Here is a 22,830-nt window from a genome sequence, read left to right on the forward strand (position 1 = left end):
GTCCCAAAGCCAGCACACTTTCCACGGTCCCAAAGCCAGCACACTTTCCACGGTCCCAAAGCCAGCACACTTTCCACGGTCCCAAGAGGTTTCCCAACCTCATTGACCATCAGAGCCCAGTCTTGTGAAATTCCATTCCTAAGAATCACAGATCTGGGGCAGGGGGTCCTCACTGGGGCCTGTGGACTTATTTTTCAAAAATGCCTCGATAACACCTTTTCCATCTAATCAGCTTCCTCTGTGATCCCATGTGCTGGATTTTATACGCGTAAAAACGTGCTTCTGAGCAGGGGCCCAGAGGCTTCCTCGGGGAGGCCTAACCTGGTGCTGGAAGGGATGGTCTCAGAAACCATCTGGCCCAGCCCCCATTTTACAGGCGAGGAAACTGAGGCCCAGGCAGGGGAAGGCACCTGATAGAAGCAGGATTACAGCCCAGATCCCCCAAGTACAGCAGTCTCCACCGCACCACTCTGCTTCAGACAGATCCATGCTTACATACGACCCACACATGCACGCATGCGCACCCACATGAGAAAACACGCCCGAAGGGTACCTTAAAGTGCGCGAGATAGGGGCTGGGGTTCGACTGTTTCCCATTGCTGTTGGCCTGAGGGCCCTCCTGGAAGCCGGCCTCCTTGAGCTCTATCCCTGCAGCAGCGTCCCAGACGAAGCCTAGGTAAGTCCCGCCCTGTCGGGAAAGAGCAAACAGGTGGGAGGCAGCCCTCCTCTCCTGAGCTGGCGCGAGGCCTGGCAAAGGCGGGAGGCAAGCGACCTGGGCTCCAATCCTGCCTTGGCCACTTCACAGGCCGCTGACCTGAGTCAGTCACTTAGCTCCGAGCCTCAGTTTCTCCCCCGTCTGCAGAGGTCATCACAAGCACCCGCAGCACCGCCCTCTTGGGTTGCTGGGAGGCTGAGGGGTAAGGGCTGGGAAGTCCCTGGAGAAGACGTCCGAGAAGGCTCTTCCATCTGTCTGGACGGACGCTCGGAGCACACGGGCTGGTGCCCCTCCTCAGCATCACTTCATGGCTACTCGGGTGCATCGGCCCCCAGTGACTGAGCTCCCCTCACCCACCAATGAAGAGCAGAGTCTTAGGGACACCCATGGGTGGGTAGAGCTGGCAGACAGGGACCCTCTGGGAGACAGGGAAATCTCAAGTCCCTCTTCCACCTCTTCCTTGCTGTGTGACCATGGACTAGTCATTCCACTTCTCTGAGACTCAGTTTCTCCATCCATAAAATGTGCCTGCCTCGCAGGGTTGTTGTAAAGATCAATGCTACATTATTTGTAAAGCACTTTAGCACAAAGTAAGCGCTATATAATCATTATTATTATTACTACTACTAACATTTATGTAGCACTTAAAAGAATAAGTATTGTTATTTTAGCTAACACTTATGTAGCACTTACAATAATAATTATTATTAGAGCCAACATTTATATAGTGCTTATAACAATTACTATTATAGCTAACATTTGTATACCATTTAGAATAATAATTATTATACCTAACATTTATGTAGCACTTTCTTTGTGCCCAGCACTGGGCTAAGAGCTTTACAAATGCAGTATCACCAGGTGCTATTACGATCCCCTTTTACAAATAAGGAAACTGAGGCAAACAGAAGCTTAGTGACTTGCCCAGAGTCATACAGCTAGGAAGTGGCTGAGGCTGGATTTGAACTCAGGTCTTCCTGACTTTACTCCCAACGATCTCTACACTGCCTCAAATTGAAAATGCCTCTGGGGAGAGCAAGGACCCCGGGGACCCTCTCACAAGGCAAGGCACCTTCCTAAAGGATGCACCTGAGAGAGCTGGCTGGAGGGTTTCACAGAGACGATGCTCCTCCAGGAGCCACGAGGGCCCTTCCACTTCCGGATGCTGGGCAGGGTGGGCTGGTTGAGCTCCGTGCAGAACTGCAAAGACAGGTCACAATTGTGGTCAGGGGTCTGATGGGACACGGGAGAGAAGCAGGAAGACTGTTAAGCACGAGCCCAGCCACCAGGGGGCACCCAGGAGCGCACTGGCTCTGAGCTCTCTGGCCGGTCGGCTCGGAGACCCCCGGCAAGGTGAAGCCGCTATGCCCTGCAGAGGCAGCGCTTGCCCGAGGACACCCAGCCCCGGAGCAGGCAGCTCTGGCGGAGGTGGTCCTCCGGGCTCCAAGCCCAGCCCTGCCGGCCGTCGCGGATGCCAGACCAGCGCCATCTGTGCAAGAATCAGCTCTGCACCAGCCAGCCAAAGGGATCCGAGTGGAGGGCCAATGTCAAACAGCTGCAGAGCGCCTACTGTGTGTCCAGCACTGGACTGAATCCTGGGGCTACAAAGACAGCGCCTGCCTTCACAGAGCTGACAGTCTAACAAGGAGAAAAACGAGCGAACAAACATACCTAGCAAAGCTTCAGGCAGGATGGATGGGCAGAACGAACCGAGGGAAGGCACTGGACTGAAGAGGGGCCAGGAAGGTTTCCTGGAGGAGCAGAGGTTTTAGGGGGGACTTAAAGGAAGCCAGGGAGGTCAGTGGTCAGAGCGCTTCCGGCTGGAGAGCTGCCAGAGAGAAGGCCCAGAGTGGAGAGATGGAAGGTGGGACAGCCCTGGACCCAAGAGGACGTGTTGGGGAATGAAAGGGAGGAGGGGGCGAGACTGTGAAGGGCTTTGAGTGATTTTATCATTGATCCTGGAGGCACTTGGGAGCCACCATCGCTTACTGAGTAGGGGATGACGTGGGCCCGCCTGCCCCACTTTGGGTTTCCTCTCCTAAAACCCGGAGAGTGCAGGTCTCCATAGGATGGAGAGGAGCAGGTACCGCGAGGGCTCATGGTGGACCTCACTTCCCGCAGCCTCCCTTTACATATTGCCATGCACACTCCTACCCCGCTGGCATTCCTGGCTGATACACAGAGGCACAAGAATCCCTCCTACGGGCACCTAGCTCCCAGTCAGTCTGTGACTTCACAGCTAAGTCCAGCAACATGAAGGAGCTTGTCTTTGGCCACTCAGACAGAGAACCCTCCGTGGACTGGGCGGCTACCAGTCATTGCTACCACCTGTCATCGTGCGGGGGCCCACCACCATGCTGGTTCCCACTGCCTTCCCCAGAGAGACAGAGAGGATCCAGAAAGGCAAGCCCACCCAAGTGGGGACTGGATGTCTCCAACACTACCCAAGGATTCTGGCATGCTGAATTAGGGGTGCCACCGGCCTAGCCCTGGGAACACTCTCTGCTCTGGCAGCTAAGGAAATCCCAACGCCAAGATGAGCCAGGGCACCCGTGGGAAGGTATTTGCCTTCTGAATACCTAGGTAAGGACCTAGCTTTGTGCCATGCTCAGTATGAAGACACACCCTCCACTACCTGCCTTTTACCAGGGCAACATCCTTTCCCCAAACCTGGCTCAGCAGTTATGGTGATCAGAGCCCCAGGACAACCGTTGTGGGTGACGGCACAACGGACGGGCTCACACGGATGGCCTCATGTCCCCGGTGCTTCTCAGTACACTCAGGAACCTTGGGAGCAGACGCCAGTGCCTTGGTGAAGGCATTTAGCATGCCAGAACTGGATGCTATTTCCTGGGATGTTACGGTTGTACCCAGATGCTGCCCCTCCCCAAAGGGCAGAGCTTCCTCTGATGGCTCATTTTCCCCCAGATGATAAAGGAGGGGGGCATTTCTGGAACCCTGAATTCTGCCCTCCAATTGCTGCTCGTACTCGTGGGTCTGAAAGGCCTCATCTCTGGGCCTCACAGGCAAAACTGGGGCTCTCCCAAGTCTATGGGGACTAAGGTCACAAACATAAAGGCTGAATCTTAGACGCCGAGTATGAAATTGTGTCGTTGAAGAAAGATGACCCTTTGGTGTTCCCTCACACAGCTGGCCTCCCTGGCCTGCAAAATGTCTTGGTTTCCAGGTAGGTGGGACTGGGAAAATCGAGTCTCAATCATCTGAGAGTGGAGGGCTTAGGGGAAGGTAAGAATAAAAGAACTGGATACCTTTCCAAGCTCCGATATTCCTAGCCAAAGTTAAAGGTCCGGCCATTTTCTATTTTTTTTCCAGTTTTTTAAGGAAAAAGCAAAAGGTCCAAGTGTGTACATGTATTGGATTGTTCACCCCAATAATCCACACGAAGCAGGGGGAAAGTGTCAGGTCACACTCCTGGCCACAGTCCCTGGCTCCCTCCTGCACCTCTCAGAAGAGGGGAAGAAGCATTGGGAGCCTGCCCAACAGCCAGGCTGAACCTGTCACTGAAGAAATCTGAGGCCTGACTGAGAAAATGAAACTCAATATGGCCCAAGGTAAAGGCTTGCACCTGCCTTCCAAAGAGCAACAGCCCAGGTGCGAGGGGAGCCCGAGCTCACATTTCTATGGAGTTTGAATGTTTGCAAAGTGCCTGACTCACGAGCGCCCTGGGCATTATGATCCCCGTTATATGGCAAGGAAGCTAGGTGGAGAGACGTCATGTGACTGGGCCAAGGTGTCACGATTTGAACCCTGGCCTCCACCAACACCAAGCCCAACAGCCATCACAACCAGCTGTCCCTCTTCAGGGTGATAAAGTCAGTCATCAAACCTTGATTAAGCGCCCCATGGGCCAGGGCACCGGGCTAAGTGCTAAGGATAAGAAAGGCAAAAGACAGTTGCTGCCCTCAGCGAGCTCGTGGTCTGAAGTGACCCATCAGAATGGATCATGCCTCACTAGAGCCTGCCTCCCTCTCAGTTCCTCAGCATGGGCCGCTTCACGGGGCAACGTGGGCTTGGGCAGGGGGCCGCACGGGAGGTGGGGGGCCTCCCCAGGCCCCCAGGCCAAGCCCAGGCCAAGAACGGGGAAGTGTGGGGAGAGAAGAGGGGCAGCAGGTCAGATGGCGAGGAGGCAGGGAGGGCGCTGAGCCCCGGAGGAACCTCTCCTCCCCCTGCTCTCATCCTAGCCGCAGTAATCTTCGTGTGAAGCTCGCCACACATTTCACCAAGCACCGGCGCCGGATTAAGTTCCCGGAGGCTTTTGTGCTAAAACCAGCCCTTGCAGAGCCCGTATCAGCATTCCCAAAGCTCCTTCCTCCCAGGGAGGCTGCTGGCCTCAGTAGATGAAGGCCAAGTAAGGGGAACTGCTGCCCCACCTTTGAGCCTGGCAATAGAGGGGTCAGCATCACCCAACACACGGAGGATGGGGTGCACAGGAAACACAGACTAACCCTGCCCCCCATCACCACCCCGCCTCTCCCCGAAGCGGAGGGCTGGATTTGGAGTCAGAGGACCTGTTGATCTCGGCTGTCACTTCATCTCTTTGACCTCAGTTTCCTCTTCTGTAAAATCCCCCCCACCCCCACACTCCCGAACCTCTCTCCAACCACAGATGCAGTGGCCTTCTCACAACCCGCTTCTTGCCCTAGTACCCTTCTCCCCTGCCAAGCACCAGCCCAGCTCAGGCCCTGTCGCCTCTGCCAGGACTCCGGTGAGAGCCTCCCGTCCTGACATTGCTGTCCCCCATGCCTGGCATGCCCTCTCTGCACCTGCCCGCTGTAAATGCCTGGTTTCCTTCACCCAAGCCCTCCCCCATCTCCCCCTTGGCGCCCCCTCCCCCCCGAAGCCCCGCCCCTCCACAGGAGTCGCTTTATATTTCCTATGTCTATATTTTGCATTAATTTATCTGTGCGCCTCCCACCCCACCCCCATCCCCAATAGAAGGCAAGGATTGTTTTTATCCCCAGGGCTAAAGCTACCACATCTGCTGTTTTTCAGTCTTGGCCGATTCTTCCGGGACCCCATTTGGGGTTTTCTTGACAAAGATACCAGAGCGGTTTGCCATTTCCTTCTCCAGCTCATTTCACAGATAAGGAAATCGAGGTAAACAGGGTTAAGGACTTGCCCAAGGTCATACACAGTGTCTGGCCAGGATCTGAACTCAGGTCTTCCGCATTATGGCGCCACCTAGCTGCCCCCAAAGCTATCACGCAGTAGATGTTTAATGAATGCTTGTTCCCTTGCCCTGCCTTCGTAAATACTATGAATGAATGAATGAATGAATGAATGAATGAATGAATGCTTCCTCAGCCTTGCTGCAGACTCCTCATCGCCCCTCTCGGCCTCCCTCCAGTCACCATGCTGCTGGGCTAGAGAAGAGCGATGGAATGGGTCCTACCCATGGGGATCAGAAAGGGTCTTGTGACAATCCCTGTTTAAACACTCCTATCAAACCAAGCAGGCCCAGCAAACAAGCGCCTGGCCTTCGGCCTTTAGCCCCCATGCGAGCTAATTATTAGCTGCGATTCCCAAGGAGTCAACTCCCGAGCACCGCACAACGCACTCAGCGGGCTGGCGCACACGGGGCATCGCTTCCTGGCAAGAGCTTCTCAGGGGCACGTTTCCAAAACAGGTAAAGATACAAGCAGGTGATGAAAACGACTCCCTCCAAGCATCACGAAAAGGATGTGTAAAGGCAGAGGCAACAGCGAGCAGGGCTTGGAGAGGCCTCTCCCCTGGCAAAGCCAAGGACCTCACCATTCCTGAGCCTCCTTGGGGGTGGATGGGACCAGGGCTGGAAGACCAGGCTCGGGGACAAAGTGGGGCGGACTCCCTTGGATCGTGGCCCCCCCGGGCTGGCCCAGAATGGATCCCGCCCAGGAGTGGAGGCTGGAAGGGGCCTTCAAAGCCATCTGGTCCGACCCCCTCATCATACAGATAAAACGCAGTCAGAGGCCCCCACCCTCTTCCCAGGAATTGCCCCCCTTCATTCTCAGAAAGTCTCAGTCCTGTGCTCCCCATACCTCTCGCCTCCTGTGTCTCTGGATGGGCAACTCCCAGCCTCCTCCACACACGCACTTTTCCTAATAACAACTGGCCTGCGATTGATCAAGGACCATTGTTGAGGACTCAGGTACCGTCTTGGCAAGGGGGAGGCAAGGAAGTGCCAGGAAATGAGAGAAGGAAATGAAGGCTTGGGGGTGTTCTAAATGCAAAAGAAATTAGATTCTGAACGGAATCCAAGAAACCGCCCTGCAGCTGGCTCCCCCCACCCCATCCTCCTACACTCTTCAGAAAGCCACAAAGATCCATCTCCCAGGTGGGGAGTGGGACCTACAGCTCCTTAGGCCCTTCTCTGCAGCGGAGACGGAGGCAGGCAGGCAGCTAGCACAGAAGCAGGAGCCCAGGGGGTTGTCCTGGGGGGCCTGGGGCAGAAGCAGGCAGCTAGCATGGAACCAGGGGCCCCAGGGGGAGTCCTGGGGAGGTCCTGGGATGGGGGGGCTTTTTATCACCTCCCCCACCCACTTCAGCTGATCTGGGAGGGTGGAGATGGACAAGAAGAGAGGGCTACTTTCCCCACTGCAGCCCCAAGCCAGGCAGCTTGCAGGGCAAAGAGACCCCCACCCCTTTACTCCCTGCTTCCGCCCCAGCAGGGACTCACAGAGCCCAGTCTTTACCTCTGGCCTATGCTATTTCCTTTTTCTTTCAGGGCAAACCACAGGGATCAGATTGTTCTTTCTGCCTGGGCAGCCACGGTGGAAGGGCCTGGCAATTGCTCCCTCCCACCTTTTTCCTGCCCCACAAACCTGGTGAGACAATCCACAATGACGAGCCTTCCAACTCTCTGTACCCATGGCAGGAGGTGAGAACTCCCTCTGACGTGGGCCAAATCTCCTTCCCAAGATTCTTGGTAGCTGACTTGGTCAGGGGTAGACAAGTTGGCTGAGGTCACTTCCACTTCATCCTGGCCCTCCCCATGGCTGGAGAGAGGGAGGATGGCCAAAGGCTGACTAGGGGCACCTGCTACAAGTATCGAGAGGAAACGTGACCGCAGGGAGCTTACAATCTATAGAGGGATAAGACACAGACACAAAACTCTAGGAAATCACAAGAGAGTTATGCATGTAGGAGAAGCCCCACAGAGTGGCTGGGGGAGATTCGAGGACGGTGGGCCCATTTCTAGCTAGGTGCAGGAAAAGAAATCAATGAAAACAATGTGGAGGAGGTGGCATCGAGCGGGGTCAGGAGAAAGGGGAGCCTGTTCAAAGCATGGAGACGTTTCAGGAACAAACATGTTCAAACATGTTGAAGCAGAGGAGAGGGACAGAGGACAAGTGCTAAGCAAACATTCTGGTATTTTTTTTTTTATAAAGGAGCAGGGGAAGAAGGAGGTAAAGTCTTTGGTCCTGTCCAAGAAGCCTGATTCAAGTTCTTGCAACATTTCAGAGAACATATTAAAGGCATGGTTAAAGGAATGGTCCCCTCAGAGAGGGCAGCAGTGAGCACTAGAAGCCAGCACGGGTTCACCAACAATATTGTGCCACACTAACCTCGTTGCCTTTTTTGACAGGACTACTGGCCTGAAAGTTCAGGAGAGCACTATGAAATTCACATAACTGGCTTGTAGCAAGGCTTAACAAAGCTTCTCCTACTTAAAGGGACACATTCAGAGCTTATACTCCCTGGAAACTTACCTGACTAGAATGGATTGACTGATGCCTTTGATATTGCCCCTGATCTAGGTCCCTTTTATCCCAATTGCAGGCACAAGTGAGATGCCAACTGCCCTGTGATCCAAGAACCCAAATCCCTCATTCCCCTTCCTTCAGGGCCCTTTGCTACAGCCATGGTCCTTTAGCATGGGGCACAACCCCCCAAGACCCCCAGGACCCCAGGACCTGGCTCTCACTCTGATCCCAAGAACGTCCATCACACAACTGGCTCTCCATCAGGCTGTTTGGAAGCAAAGTTCACTACAAAGAATTGGGTAAAGTCAGGAAGCCTATAAAGTCAGGGGGTGCCAAGAGACTCCATGGGTCCGGTAGAGGCCAGCCTCCCTTAAGCCCACAGGCCCACATTCCTGCTTCTTCTGCCTCTAGCTTTTTTGCCTGCTACAAACAAACAATTCAAAACTAAGCCAGGGCTGCTGGTGTCCATAAAGCTCAGCGTCCTGGGGCTCCAGTCACCCCTTACAGGTCATCCGACCGAGTCACCACTGCCTACTTCCTGAACGCGCAGGAGCAGAAGCAGCGGATGTTTGCCTCTTTCTAAGCCAGGGGACTTCAAGAACTGCAAAAGATATTAAGGCACTCTCACCCCACCTCTACAATGTTCTGCAGGGAAATGGGAGCTAATTTTAAAAGGCAAAAACAGCTAAGGAAGGAAACAAGGAGCTGGGGAGAAATAGTGAATGCATTCCCTGTTTACTAGGTAGCACAATGGATAGAGTGCTGAATTCCAGTAGGAAAACCTGAATTCAAATCCAGCCTCTGATAGACACAAACTTGATCCTGAGAAGCTCCTTTAGCTTCTGCCTGCCTCAGTTTCCTCACCTGTAAAGTGGGTACAAAACAATAATAGCATCTACTTCCCAGGTGTGTTGTAAGGATCAAACAAGACAGCATGTGTATCAAGCCTTAAAGTGTTAGGTGAATGTCGGCTCTTATGATAAGCATTATGATTCTCAAGAAATACCTAGTTTCGGGTCGCTAAGTGGCACACCGGCCCTGCAGTCAGGAAGACCTGAGTTCAAATCCAGCCGCAGACACTTGACACTAGCTGTGTGACCCCGGGCAAGCCACTTAACCCCATTGCCTAGCAAAAAACAAAATGAAACAAAAAGAACTACCTAGTTTTAAAATTCTCTCCTATTGGAGGGAGCCCTTCCCTCTACACCGCTACTTGTCTACACAAGAGGGACTAAACATTTCCTTTAAATGACTGCTGAGGAGCAGATGAGAGAATTAGATTGTGAGCTCCTTGAGGGCAGGAATTGTCTTTTGCCTCTTCTTGTACATGCAGTGCTCAGTACAGTGCCTGGGATGCCGCCATCTGGGTGGTGCTGGGCAAATCTCTTCCCCTCACTGGGCCTCGGTTTCTCCCTCTGTAAAACAAGGGGACTCTGAAGTCATGTCCTGCTCTGCAGCTGGGCTCCCTAGGACTTTCTTCCAAACCCATCAGCTTCCTTGCAGTCCTACAAAGATGGCGCCGGTGGTGACCCTAGACCCCTAGGCTGTGACCCAGGGCAAACAAAAAAAGGGTCTGGCACGGAGCTGCCCCGGCCAAGTTCAGAAGACTTTGCAGGAAAGTCTCAAACGTTTCTGACAACACCGTTCCTCCCCAGAATGCTGGAACCCCAGAAGTCCCCTGCTCCAGCCCCCTGAGGAGGCCCAGGGACAGAGTGACTCGTGTGCTATGTGAAGCCTCTGAAATGCCCCATAAAAATGAACGTTATCGGCAGCCTTGGGAAATATCTATTCCAAATGGATAGGTTAGAATTTTCCAAACTCTCCCGGCAAAGTCCACCTTATGGACAAAATGAGCATAACAAGATACTCAGGACAAGGGGCTGTAAACATCCAGAAAGTGACATCACCTGCCCTTCCCTCCCCAAAAGCACCAGGCAGCCATGCCTCACTGAGTGTAAGAATGAATGATCCTTCACAAGACGGAGGTCCCACCTGCTCCCTTCCACCAGGCTCCCTTCCACCAGGCCAGCCTGGCCCCAGGATGGTTATCACTGCCCTGAACCAGGAGGAGGGACCCGGCCTGGCAGGGAAGTGTCTGCTCGCCTCAGGACAGGCAGCGCCAGGTCCTGGAGTCACAGGGATGGAGGCCTCTGGCACAAGGCCAAGCTGGCAGACGGGCATTCATGTGGGCAATGGGGATCTGGAACGCAGAGCCCTGTGAGATGCCCCCGACCCCTGGGCCCCAGGACACGTCGAATGTCACTACTGTTGGACAGCACACCTCTTAGCGAACCCTGCTGGCCCCGTCAGTGGATGCAGTCAGACTGAGAGCTGACAGGGACCCCCTCGTTTTCACACACAAGAGAGCTGAGGCCCAGAGAAGGGCTTTGCAGAAGGTGCCGCAGGCTTTAAGAGGCAGTACTGGGACTTGAGGCAGCTGCTCTCTCCATCCAGCTCACTCTCCAGGGTACTGCAGTGCTACAAACCCCACCTCTACAATGTTCTGCAGGGAAATGGGAGCTAATTTTAAAAGGCAAAAACAGCTAAGGAAGGAAACAAGGAGCTGGGGAGAAACAGTGAATGCATTCCCTGTTTACTAGGTAGCACAATGGATAGAGTGCTGAATTCCAGTAGGAAAACCTGAATTCAAATCCAGCCTCTGATAGACAGACATGCTGCTTTAGATAGATAGGACTTTCTTCCAAACCCATCGGCTTCCTTGCAGTCCTACAAAGATGGCCCCGGTGGTGACCCTAGACCCCTAGGCTGTGACCCAGGGCAAACAAAAAAAGGGTCTGGCACGGAGCTGCCCCGGCCAAGTTCAGAAGACTTTACAGGAAGGTCTCAAACATTTCTGACAACACCGTTCCTCCCCAGAATGCTGGAACCCCAGAAGTCCCCTGCTCCAGCCCCCTGAGGAGGCCCAGCATCTAAGCAGCTTTCTGGTCATGCTGTGATTTCACCTTGCTCATTTGCCATTTTATTGATTTGATTTTCTGCTCTCTTCTTTTTAATCAGATTAGCCTAAGGTTTATTACTTTTATTAGTCTGTTCAAAGAGCCAGCTCTTAGTTTTATTGATCATTTCTATGGTTTTTGTTTCTAATTTATCCGTTTCCTCGTCAATATTTAGCATCTCCTCTTTTGTGCTTACTTTCAGTTTCTTTGTTGGCTGTCTCATTTTTAAATGAACATTCAATTCACTAATCCTCTTTTTCTCTACTGTGTTAATGTATGACAGTGGGGATATGATTTTTGTCCTGAAGGCTGCTTTAGTGGCAACCCAGAAATTTTGGTATGTTGTTTCATCAATTACTATTTTCTTTCACGTAATAATTATCACCTGTTTCTATGATTAGTTCTTTGACCTGCTCACTATTTAGGATCTCATTCTTCTATGTCCTTTTGGGTCCTCTGTCCTTTGTTTGTGGTCCCTGAACCAATGAATATTTTTACTGCAGTATGCTCTGTAAAGGATGTATTTATAATTTCTGCCTTTTTGCTTTAGTTTGCAATATCTCTGTGCCCTAAAACATGGTCAGTTTTTGCAAAAGTTCCATCTGGTGCTAAAAAATATGTGTGTGTGTGTGTACATATATATATATATATATATATACACACACACACACACATACATACATATGTATTGTGTATGTGTATATATACACACATACACACATATACAGACACACACATTTACACACATATACATATATACATACATATAAACATGTATATGCACACATATACATACATGTATACATACACACAAACATGTTCACACACATATATGCCCATACACACATATATACACACACATACACACATATATACCCATATACGCACATACATACACATATATACACACACGTGCAAACACGTATACACACACATACACATGCACACATATATACACACATACACACATACACACATATATACCCATATACACACATACATACACATATATACACACGCATGCAAACACGCATATACGTGCATACACATGCACACATGCATACGCACATATACACATATACATATATACACATACAAACATGCACATACATACATATACATACATGTATACATACACACAAACATGTTTACACACATATACAACATGCACACACGTGTGCACACGTACACACATATATGCCCATATACACACATACATACATACACATGTATGCACACATGCAAACACGTATATACATGCATATACATGCACACATATATACACACACATGCACACACACACACACACTTTTGCAGTCCCATTTAGAAAACCCCCAAAGCCATTTAGCTGTAGTTCCTCCAGGGATTTCCATGTTTCCCCTTTTATCTTTGTGACTCATCTAAAATGGAGGCAGGGCCATGGAAGTCTTTGGTTGCTGTTAAGTTACTATCTCCATCTGCTTGTGGCTCAGATAATGTTTCCTTGATGACTGTGGATGCCAGGGCACTTGGGGCGAAGTTTGCTACCAATATTGGCTTGGTGTCTCTGGGTCCTTTAGGCAGAACATAATTTCCTTGTTTCTCCCTTTTTATTTTCTGAATGTTTCTTTTTGCTTTGTCAAACAGCATGTTTGTAACTCCTGGTTTTTTTGGATTTACTTGATGCATAGTAAATTTGTTTCTATCCCTTTAGTTTTATTTTGTATATCTTTGTTTTTTAAATGTCCTTCTTGTAAGCAACAGATTATAATTTTTTTTTATCCATTCTGTCACCTTTTTCATTCTATTGTTTAATCCCTTCACATTTAAAGTTAAGAGTTAGGTTTATATTTTCTTCAATTTGTCTCTCATGTTGGTTTTTCTCCCCTTTCACTGTAAACACTGTACTTTGTCTCTTCAGTTGCTTTGGCTTTAGGTGGCCCTATTCCCACTGGCCCTTCTCCCCCTCCTCACCTGTGATCTCTCCATGACACTAGTGCATTTGTTACCCTTTCCCTTTGGAATTTTGTTTATTAGTTTCTTTTCCTTTCCTGCTTTTATCTGATAATTTGATTCTTTCTTCTTTTCCTCCCAGTTAATCACGTGGATTTCCCCCTTCTTCTCCTCTTCAACTAGTCCTGTTCCTTGTTTTTTTTTTAATTTAATTTTCCTCTTTTGTGCCCTTTTTGTGCGTTATTTCCATCTGTTACTGTTTTCACTGTTGATCTCTCTGCTTATGTTCAAGGTCTTTGAGTTTTCTTCTTCCTGAGATAGTTGATAATTTCAGTATTTTCCCCTGTTGCTCACTTTCTGACTCCCTCCCCTCTGATGATGGTTTCCCTGGGGACTGGGTCTCAAAGATTCTCAGCCTCTTCCCATGCCAGGTAATTACATTTCACCAGCCTAGCTCTCTGCCCCATCTGAATTTGGAGGGGCACAGAATTGGCTCCCACAAGGTGCCGGGCTCTTTCTCCCACTCATGCATGGTGTCCTGTTCCCTCCCTTCTATTCTTCAGCTCTCTGGCCTAGCAGTTCAGAGTGCTGCCCCAGGGATAATTTCTATCATTCAGAGTTTGGGTCTCCAAGTTCCAGGAGGAGGCGGGGTGGGGTCAAGTTCTATTTCAAAGCCCTTCTCTCTGCTTCCCCTCTTTCCTGCAGAGATCTTCTGGGGCACAGAACTTCTCAGAGCAAGACAGGTTCCATGGCCTAGAGCTGGGACCTCCCCTGGGGAGACTGCTGTCTGGGGTTGGGTCAGGCTGCAAGCCCGCAGAAAGGTCCCTGGGTCGGCTGGTGTAGCCGTGGGTGGTGGGGGACGGGTGCTGAGTGAGCTCAGGAAAACATCGATCCATGTTTGTTTGTTTTAACCTTCTTTTGGGTTCCGGGTATCCTAGACCATGGAGACATCTGAAGTTGCTTTGTCTTTGGCACACGATTTCTGTTCAGGAGAGGTCTGGGAGCTTAGGGAGATCATAGAAATGGCTGGTCTTCCATCTCATCGGTCGTCACTCCTACTCCAGGTAAACTGAGTCAGCCAAGGCAGCTGCTAAGGCTGCATCCCACAGGGGGACCAGGTACACCTTCTAATACCACTTCCCATAAAGGCACTTATGCCCACCAGAATAGTACACGGCATACAGTAAGCACTTAATAAATCCTCTACCTAGCTCCTGCCTACTTAAGTATCTATCATCATGCCTTCTGAATTTCTTTTCCATGAGCTTAGATCCAGGTTTGTAGGGAAGGCTCACAGCCTCTGGGGGCAGAAGTTTCCAGGGAACCATTTTATTCAAGAATGGGGTGGGGAGGGGACACACCAAGCTTTCCCTCGACCCCCCTCCCCAACCTGACACAGCCATTTGACATTTTTCCCTGAATCTGATCCCAAGAGCTGACTTTATTTGTTAGTGCTGAGCAAAGACAACCAAAAGAATGCCGCTAATTACTGACCCCCAGGCCTGTGTTCCCACCTCTACAAAACCTCTCTGAGAATAGAAGTCAGGAGCCCTCTGGATTTACTGTTTTCTGGCTATCAAGAAAACACTCAGCCTGGCCAAGCAGAACACTGCCTGCAAGGCTCTCCTCCAATTCGGAGTCCCCACGGATGCGTCAAAATCCCGCCAGAGTCCCTGCCAGAATGGCCGAGAGAACCTGTCCAATTACTTTCGTCCACGAAGACGCATCAAGTCATTTGCCGCTGCCCGGGAGACCGTCTGGTGTAGGGCGCACATGAGAGCCGGAGAGCCCCTCCAGGATCCTCAGCACATGCGGAGCCTTCTGAAGGAGCCCTGGGTTTGGGGCGAAGGACCTCGGTTCAAATCCCAGCTCAGACACTTGGTCATACTCAGAGTCCCAGGTCAAGACAGAGATTTATGAAATGAGACAACATCTGTAGAGCACTCAGCACCGTGCCTGGCACACAGTAGGCGCTTTCTAAATGATTATTCCCTTCCCAGCTTCCTCGTATATAAATGAATGAACTGGACTAAATACCCTCTGAATGGCTACTCTGCGATCTCACGCACAAGCACAGCGAAGGACCCCGCTCTCAAGGGCTCACACTCCACCCTGGGAGATGACACTAGTTCTTCCCCCCGTCTCAGCAATGATTCTGGTCCTCAGTACACCAGGCCTGCATAGACACTGCATGTGGCCGTGGAGCTAGACCCACCCCCGGCCAAACAGGAAGGGAAGAACAAGCCGAGAACCAAAGACCCTCCTTATCAGCTCCCCCACGCTGCTGGGCATCTGCCCCGCCATGGCACCGAGACGCCCCAGCCTCGGAAGAATGAGACAGAAGGCAGGGACGGGACTCCGCCCGAGAGGATGACCACAGGCACGTGGGAGCAAGATTGAGGGGCGACTGACTCTCGGTCTGTGGGCTCCAGGAGTGCCCACACAGCTGTGAAAGGTCTGGGAAAGCCCCCAGATCCCCAAAGGCACCACAGACGGTCAGCCCCTCATCAGGACCACCCTGCAGTCCATGGCTCAGCGGCAAGGGGCCACTGACATGGGGGTCTCCACTCGAGAGCATCCGCAGGGAGCCCGAGAGGCCGCACTCGGGTCCCCCAGCCTCCTCTCCCTTCCCCACCCCCTTGGGGTCTGTCTTCTTCCTTTCCCGGACAGGCCTCTCTGGCGCAGGCCATCTTCCATCTGTCCTCACGTTTTTCTTCTTGTTGTTGTTGTTGAACCATCTCTGCTCTTGCCCCCATGGTTGGTGTATAAATAAATGTGTTTAAATAAACCCGAGCCCAAACCGCCAGGCTCCTTCTTCTCAGCAGCACTCCCACACAGAGGAGGCTCTAACAGATGCTGTCCGTCATCATCCTCGTTTATAAATATCCCAGGTCTATTTTTTACACATCGGATTATCTACAAGTGAGGTGGCCCAGTTATCCGAGATGAAAGGATTGAATTAATCCTGCCTGGGGGAGGGTGAGAGGAGAAGAGAGAGAAGGGAGAGGAGGGGGAAGGGGGGGAGGGAGGAGGCGGAGGAGAGGAGATTCCATCTGGGAACATTAAAGTGCTGGGACGATGAACAGCTCAGTATTGGAGAACAAGCCTTTCAGACAGATGGGAAAGCAGGAAATGAGTTATTTTCAAACAGATGAGGGGAGAGGTCTGAGGGATAGAAACCCTGCAGCCCCCCTGCCCTGGTGGGCACAGCTGGCACCCGTGGCTAGCAGGACAAGCTCCTGCTAAATCACGGGCAGAACCCAAGGGACATGTTGGAGGGAGAACCCTGGAGTGGAGGGACCTATGAAGATAGACTGAGATCTTGGGGGACCAAGCCCCCATCCTGGGCCCCCTCTCAGCCCCATCAGGACCAGGAGCCAGATCCAGCAGATCAGCACTCGTTGCTAGAGTTGGGGGACAGAGGGCTGTCATCTGCTACACTTTTATTAAAAAGTCCACATTGGTCCTTATCCCAGCCCAGCTGGCAGTGGATGTCCATGGGGGGGGAGAGAAAGAAGGAAGGAAGGAGGGAAGGAAGGAAGGAAGGAAAGAAGGAAGGAAGGAAGGAAGGGAGGGAGGGAGTGAGGGAAGAAGGAAGGAAGGAAGGGAGGGAGGAAGGAAGGAAGGGAGGGAGTGAGGGAAGAAGGAAGGAAGGAAGGAAGGAAGGAAGGAAGGAAGGAAGGGAGGGAGGGAGGAAGGGAGGGAGGGAGGGAGAAAACAAACAAACAGATAGATGGATGGCTAATGAATAAATAAATGCACATGAAGCCCTTGCTCCATGCTAAGCACTTTATAAATATTTTCTCATTTGATTTCACCAGTTGCCAATTACAAACAAAACTGTTCCTTCACCCAGAACACCTTCTTTCCGCCTCCTCTACCCATTCTTCGGCCACCTCTTCCAGGAAGGCGGCCCATATTCCCCAGGCCTAGGTGCGGACCCGCTTTCCCTCTGGGATTTCAGAGGGGGCTCTCTTTCTTCTTCTTCCCATGGACATCCGAGGCCTGAAAAGGGAGCTGGACAGTGGAGAGCCTTGAGTAACCTAGGGGAGGACTCTGCATCTACCCCAGAGACCACAGGGAGCCACGGGAGACTTTTATGCAGGTAGGGGAGTGATAGGCTTGTGTTCAAATCTACATTTTAGATCATTTCCAGTCAGAATTCACCCAAATCCCACAGCTCCGAGTAGCTTTGTTTCTAGGAGTCAAGCAGATGGTGCCAGAGAATGAAAGTATTCCAGTGCAGCCCCAGAGTGGCTAGGCTTGCGGTGGAAGGATGCCCACCTGAGTCCCCCATTGCCTTGCTCTGGTTCACTAAAGGTTTCATTGCACTGGAAACGTGCCAGTTCTATGGCCTTGACCGGGGGTGGGGATGGGCAGAGCACCCTGGGCCCCCAGGGCCAGTGGGCTTCAAAGTCAGCCTCGGAAACCTCCAAGAAAGGATGAGCCTGGCCAGAGTCGGGGTGGGGGGAGGCTGAAAGCACTGGAGAGAAAGGGGAAGCACAGAGCCAAGATCACCCCCAAAGCGGACACCCCACCAGGCCAAGCAGCGTGAGAGCACCTGGGCAGGGGCTGGGGCTGGGGCTGGGGGTGGGGCAGCTCACCCTGAACCCTAGACTAGAGCCTCCCAGGAGAGTAAGTGCCCTGCCCAGGGGCAGCCCAGCAGCAGGCCTGAGGGTCCAAGGCCACACTCTGGGCTATTCTTGGAAATGGTTTCCTTCTCCAGTGCTATTTTTATAGCCGTGATGATTCACCCTTCTCTCTTTTCTGATGGAGAAACGAGTCCTATTCCTGACTTCTCACCAGGCAGAGCACCCTGGATGAGAGGCCAGAGAGAGGTGAGGACATTTATGAGGGGCAAAGCCCAGTCTGCTCTGGTCAACTTGGCCAACGCCATGTAAGTGATGACCGTGGACAGAGCCCCGGGCTTCTCTTCCCCAGGAAATGCCTGCCCCTGCCCTCTTAGGGCTGAGTCAAGGGCAAGCAAGAAACATCAGCACACACAAAGCAGAAGAGGGGCCTAAACACCCCGAGCGAATTAGGGTTGTGGCCAACGGAGGCGTCTGTGGGGGGCTTTGAAGGATGGGCAAGAATTCAACAGGAAAGAGACGGTGGGACAGTATTCCAGGCACAGGGAACACTACCAGCCATGGCCTGGAGGTGGGAAAGGGCCAGTGACCAGAGAAGAGATGGGGCTGGGAAGGGACCACAGCAACCAAGCCTCGGAGAGTCCTGAATACCTGGCAAAGGGGCATGGGCTTCACCCGGGACACAGCTGGGAACCAAGGAATATTTCTCAAATCAAGATCTCACGGCCTGCTGAGGTCCACCAGCCTCAGTCTCCCCACACACCAGTCCAACCTCCATTCTGCAGCCAAAGGGATCTTCCTAAAGCACATGTCTGACCAGGTCACCCCCCCCTCATCCCCACTCAATAAACTCCAGGGGTTCCCTATGGCCTCCGGGAGCAAACACCAAATGTTGTGTGTGGCCTTCAAGGCCTCTCCTAACGTGGTCCCTCTGCCCTTTCCAGTCTTCTTTTACCTTACTTCCCACTGAGTACTCTGATCCAGGGACCCTGGCCTCCCGGGTGTTCCATGAACAAGACCTCTCATCTCCTGGTTCTGGGCATTCCCTTTGGCTGTTCCTCATGCCTGGACCTCCTCCTCTCTGCCTGCTGACCTCCCTGGCCTCCTTCAAGTCCCCCCAAAAACTGCTTCTCTAGGAAGCCTTCCCCGGCCCCTCTTCATTCCAGAGCCTCCCCTCTGTTCACTACCTTCTATTCATTCTGTATTTAGCTTGCTTTGTATATATTTGTTTGCACACTGTCTCCCCTGTTAGACTATAAGCTCCGTGAGGGCAGGCACTCTTTTGCCACTTTTTATATCCTCAAGGCTTAGCCTTTCCAGCTGTGTGAGGCAGCATTATAATCTTGGGATTCCTGATTCCTGATTCCGTCAGTATCTACCCTCTACCCATCCTACGTGGCCTCTTTTTCAGCATTAATATCCCTCCCCACCCATACTCTATGCTTAGTCAAATTGAACTTCCCCATGTCATCTGCTCATGTTCTATATTTTCCCACCTCCTTACCTTTGCTCATATCATTCCCTCTGTCTAGAATGCCCTTCCCCCATAGCTGTCAAAATCTTAGCTATCGACTTTCAAATACAAGACTCAAGAGAAGCATAAAAGGTAAACAGGAAGGGGGAATCATCAGGTGATTCATAAGGTTAGATTGCTGACATTTCCTACACAGGAAGATGGTACTTTTAACTCATAAGACCTTTCTCATTATTAGGGTAGTTAGAAGAAACATAGATAGACAGAGGGCACAGGCGTGAGTTGAATATGAAGGGATGATACCTACAAAAATAAAACTAAGGGGTGAAAAAGAGGAATGTACTGGGAGAAGGGGAAAGAGAGAGGTAGAATGGGGTAAACTGTCTCACATAAAAGAGGCAAGAAAAAGCTTTTCCACTGGAGGGGAGGGGGGGAGATGAGGGGAAATGAGCGAACCTTACTCTCACCAGAATTGGCTCAAAGAGGGAATAACACACACACTCACTTGAGTATAGAAATCTATCTTATTTACCCTACAAGGAAATAGGAGATGAAGGGGATAAGAGAAGGGGGGTGACAGAAGGGAGGGCAGATTGGAGGGAGGGCAGATTGGGAGGAGGGGGCAGTCAGAAGCAAAACACTTTTGAGGAGGGACAGGGTGAAAGGAGAGAGAGAGTAGAATAAAGGGGATGGGGAAATAGGATGGAGAGAAATTCAGTTAACAAAAGTAACTGGAAAAAAATCTGAAGCAAGCTTCTGTGATAAAAGCTTCATTTCTCAAACATATAGAGAACTGAGTCAAATTTATAAAAATAAAAGCCATTCTCCATAAATGATCAAAAGATATGATCAGTTTTCAGATGAAGTAATCAAAGCTATCTATAGCCACATGAAAAATGACAACTCATTAGGAATAAATTAAAACAATTCTGAGGTACTGCCTCATACCTATTAGATTGGCTGATAGGATGGAAAAGGTAAATGACAAATGTAGGAAGGGATGTGGGAAAAATGAGACATTAATGCACTGTCGGTGAAGTTGTGAAATGATCCAACCATTCTGTAGAGCAATTTGGAATTATGCCCAAAGGGCTATAAAGCCATGCATACCCTTTGACCCAGCAATATTACTACTAGATATAAAAAAGGAAAAGGACTTATATGTACAAAAATAGTTATAGCAGCTCTTTTCTGGGGGCAGAGAATCAGAAATTGAAGGGATGTTCATCAATTGGGGAATGGCTGAATAAGATGGTATGTGATTGTGATGAAATACTATTGTACTATAGGAAATGATGAGCAGGATGCTCTCAGAAAAACCTGGAAAGACTTACATGAACTGATGCAAAGTGAAATGTACCGTGGACAAAGTACCAGCAATATTGTAAGATGATTAGCTGAGGACGACTTAGTTATTCTCAGCAACTCAATGATCCAAGACAACTCTAAAGGACTTAGGATGAAGGATGCTGTCCACCCCCAGAGAAAGAACTGATGGTGTCTGAACACAGACTGAAGCAGACTTTTTTTTTTAACACTTTCTTTATTTTTTCTTGAGTTTTTTCCTTTTGGTCTATGTTTTCTTTCACAATATGACTACTATGGAAGTGTTTTGTATGACTACACATGCATAACCTATATTGAACTGCTTGCCTTCTCATTGGGGGAGGCAGGGAGAGGAAGGGAGAGAATTTGGAACTCAAAGTTTTAAAAACAAATGTTCAAACTGTTTTTACATGAAACTGGGGAAAATAAAATACTAAATCTAAAAGGGGAAAAAAATCTTAGCTATTCTTTAAGACCCAGCTCCAATGCCACCTTCTTCAAGAGTGCTACCAGACCCCTCTAAGTAGCTGTGAGGGTTCCCTCGCCTTTGGAAGTTTGCTGTGGCTCCTGTGTACATGGCACAATCTGCTTTGTGTTGTCATGACCCGGCATACCCCAGGTGCCTAATAAATGCTTGTTTCACACTGGCACAGGAGATCCTAAGCCCCTGGAGGCAAGGACCACACTTGATTCATCTCTGTGGGCTCCGTCAAGCTCAGCACAAGAGGCCGGCCACCACAATACCTGAGTCCTTCAAAGACCAGTGACGTTGGTCTTTGTACCCTCTCCAGCAGCGCATGCCGCACCCCTTATAACCTGCTGGACAGTCTTGAAGAGTCACTAGGAAGCCAGCTCACTGCAGCCAGACTGGCGCTAATCTCCTGCAGGCTTAGCTCGGCTGATCCTTGGACTCCATCGTCTGGGGCAGAGGCTGGGCTGGACCTGGCAGAGTCTGCGCCCCGGCGAATGGCCTTGGAGAGCCCTGGGCTCCAGCCAGCCAGCCACCCGACACCGACCCCTCAATGGGGCTTTGCGGACTAACCTGAAGCCCCACTTTGTGCTGGCTCAGCCATTCATAGCAAACCGGCCCCTGCCCTGCTGAGACAGTGATGCACGGTGCTGATCGGGAGTGGCCCCCGCCAGGGCCCAGTGTGGGAGGAAAAACGCCCCTGTGGCGCACAGAACATCAGGAGCTAAGGGCAGGGGCAGAGGCTGAGCCCCAGCCCAGTCACCGGGCGCTGTCCCCCGGCGGCCCCCCGGCTCCCTCGGCCAACACAGCTCCCCGGGGGGCCTCAGCCGCTGGTCTCAGACCCTCCTTCGCCCCTGCGGCCTCAGAGACACTACTCGAGATGTCTCCACCCCCTGACCTTCCTCAAGTCATGCTCCCCGGCCAGAGAACCCTGCTGGGGGGGCCAGGAGCCTCCAGGCAGGTCCCCCCGATAAAGCATCTGCCTTCCTGGCCCAGCCAAGCCTGCAGTGACGTCATCCCAGCTCCAAAACACCATGAGAGCAAGGGCAGAACGTCCCTCGCCAATCCGGCCTCTGCACAGCTGACCAGAGACTCGGCCTCCAGCTCTCGCCACTCCGACCCTCCCTCTCCCAAGAAGCTTCAGTCGGGAATGGAAGACAAGTTGCTCTGGCACTTAGAGCATCTCACAAGTTGGTTCCACACACACACACACACACACTCACACACACTCACACACACACACTCATACACACACACATACACACACTCACATACACACCCACACTCACACACACATACTCACATACACACATTCACACATACTCACACACACATTCACACACACTCACATACACACACATACACACACTCACGTACACACACATATACACTCACGTACACACACATATACACTCACACACACTCACATACACACACACTCACATACACACACACATACACTCACACACACATACTCACACACACACATACACACACTCACATACACACACACTCACGTACACACACTCACGTACACACACTCACGTACACACACATATACACTCACACACACTCACATACACTCACACACACATACACACACTCACATACACACACATATACACTCACACACACACACACACACACACACACACACACACACAC

General features: G+C 51.1%; 1 protein-coding gene across 3 annotated transcripts in view; it reads right to left on the reverse strand.

Annotated features, from left to right (window-relative positions):
* EEPD1 (endonuclease/exonuclease/phosphatase family domain containing 1) overlaps window positions 1-22,830 on the reverse strand; it is a 70,813-nt gene that overhangs the window by 6,574 nt on the left and 41,409 nt on the right. For all 3 annotated transcript variants that reach the window (XM_027835773.1, XM_027835775.1, XM_027835774.1), the window contains exons 4-5: window positions 1,805-1,915; window positions 554-688 (exon numbers count right to left, since the gene is read on the reverse strand). In XM_027835773.1, coding sequence (XP_027691574.1) covers window positions 554-688; window positions 1,805-1,915 — 246 coding nt within the window. The remainder of the gene's footprint in view (window positions 1-553; window positions 689-1,804; window positions 1,916-22,830) is intronic.

This window comes from Vombatus ursinus, unplaced genomic scaffold, assembly GCF_900497805.2.
Source record: "Vombatus ursinus unplaced genomic scaffold, bare-nosed wombat genome assembly UNPS02014817.1, whole genome shotgun sequence".
Classification (NCBI taxonomy): domain Eukaryota; kingdom Metazoa; phylum Chordata; class Mammalia; order Diprotodontia; family Vombatidae; genus Vombatus; species Vombatus ursinus.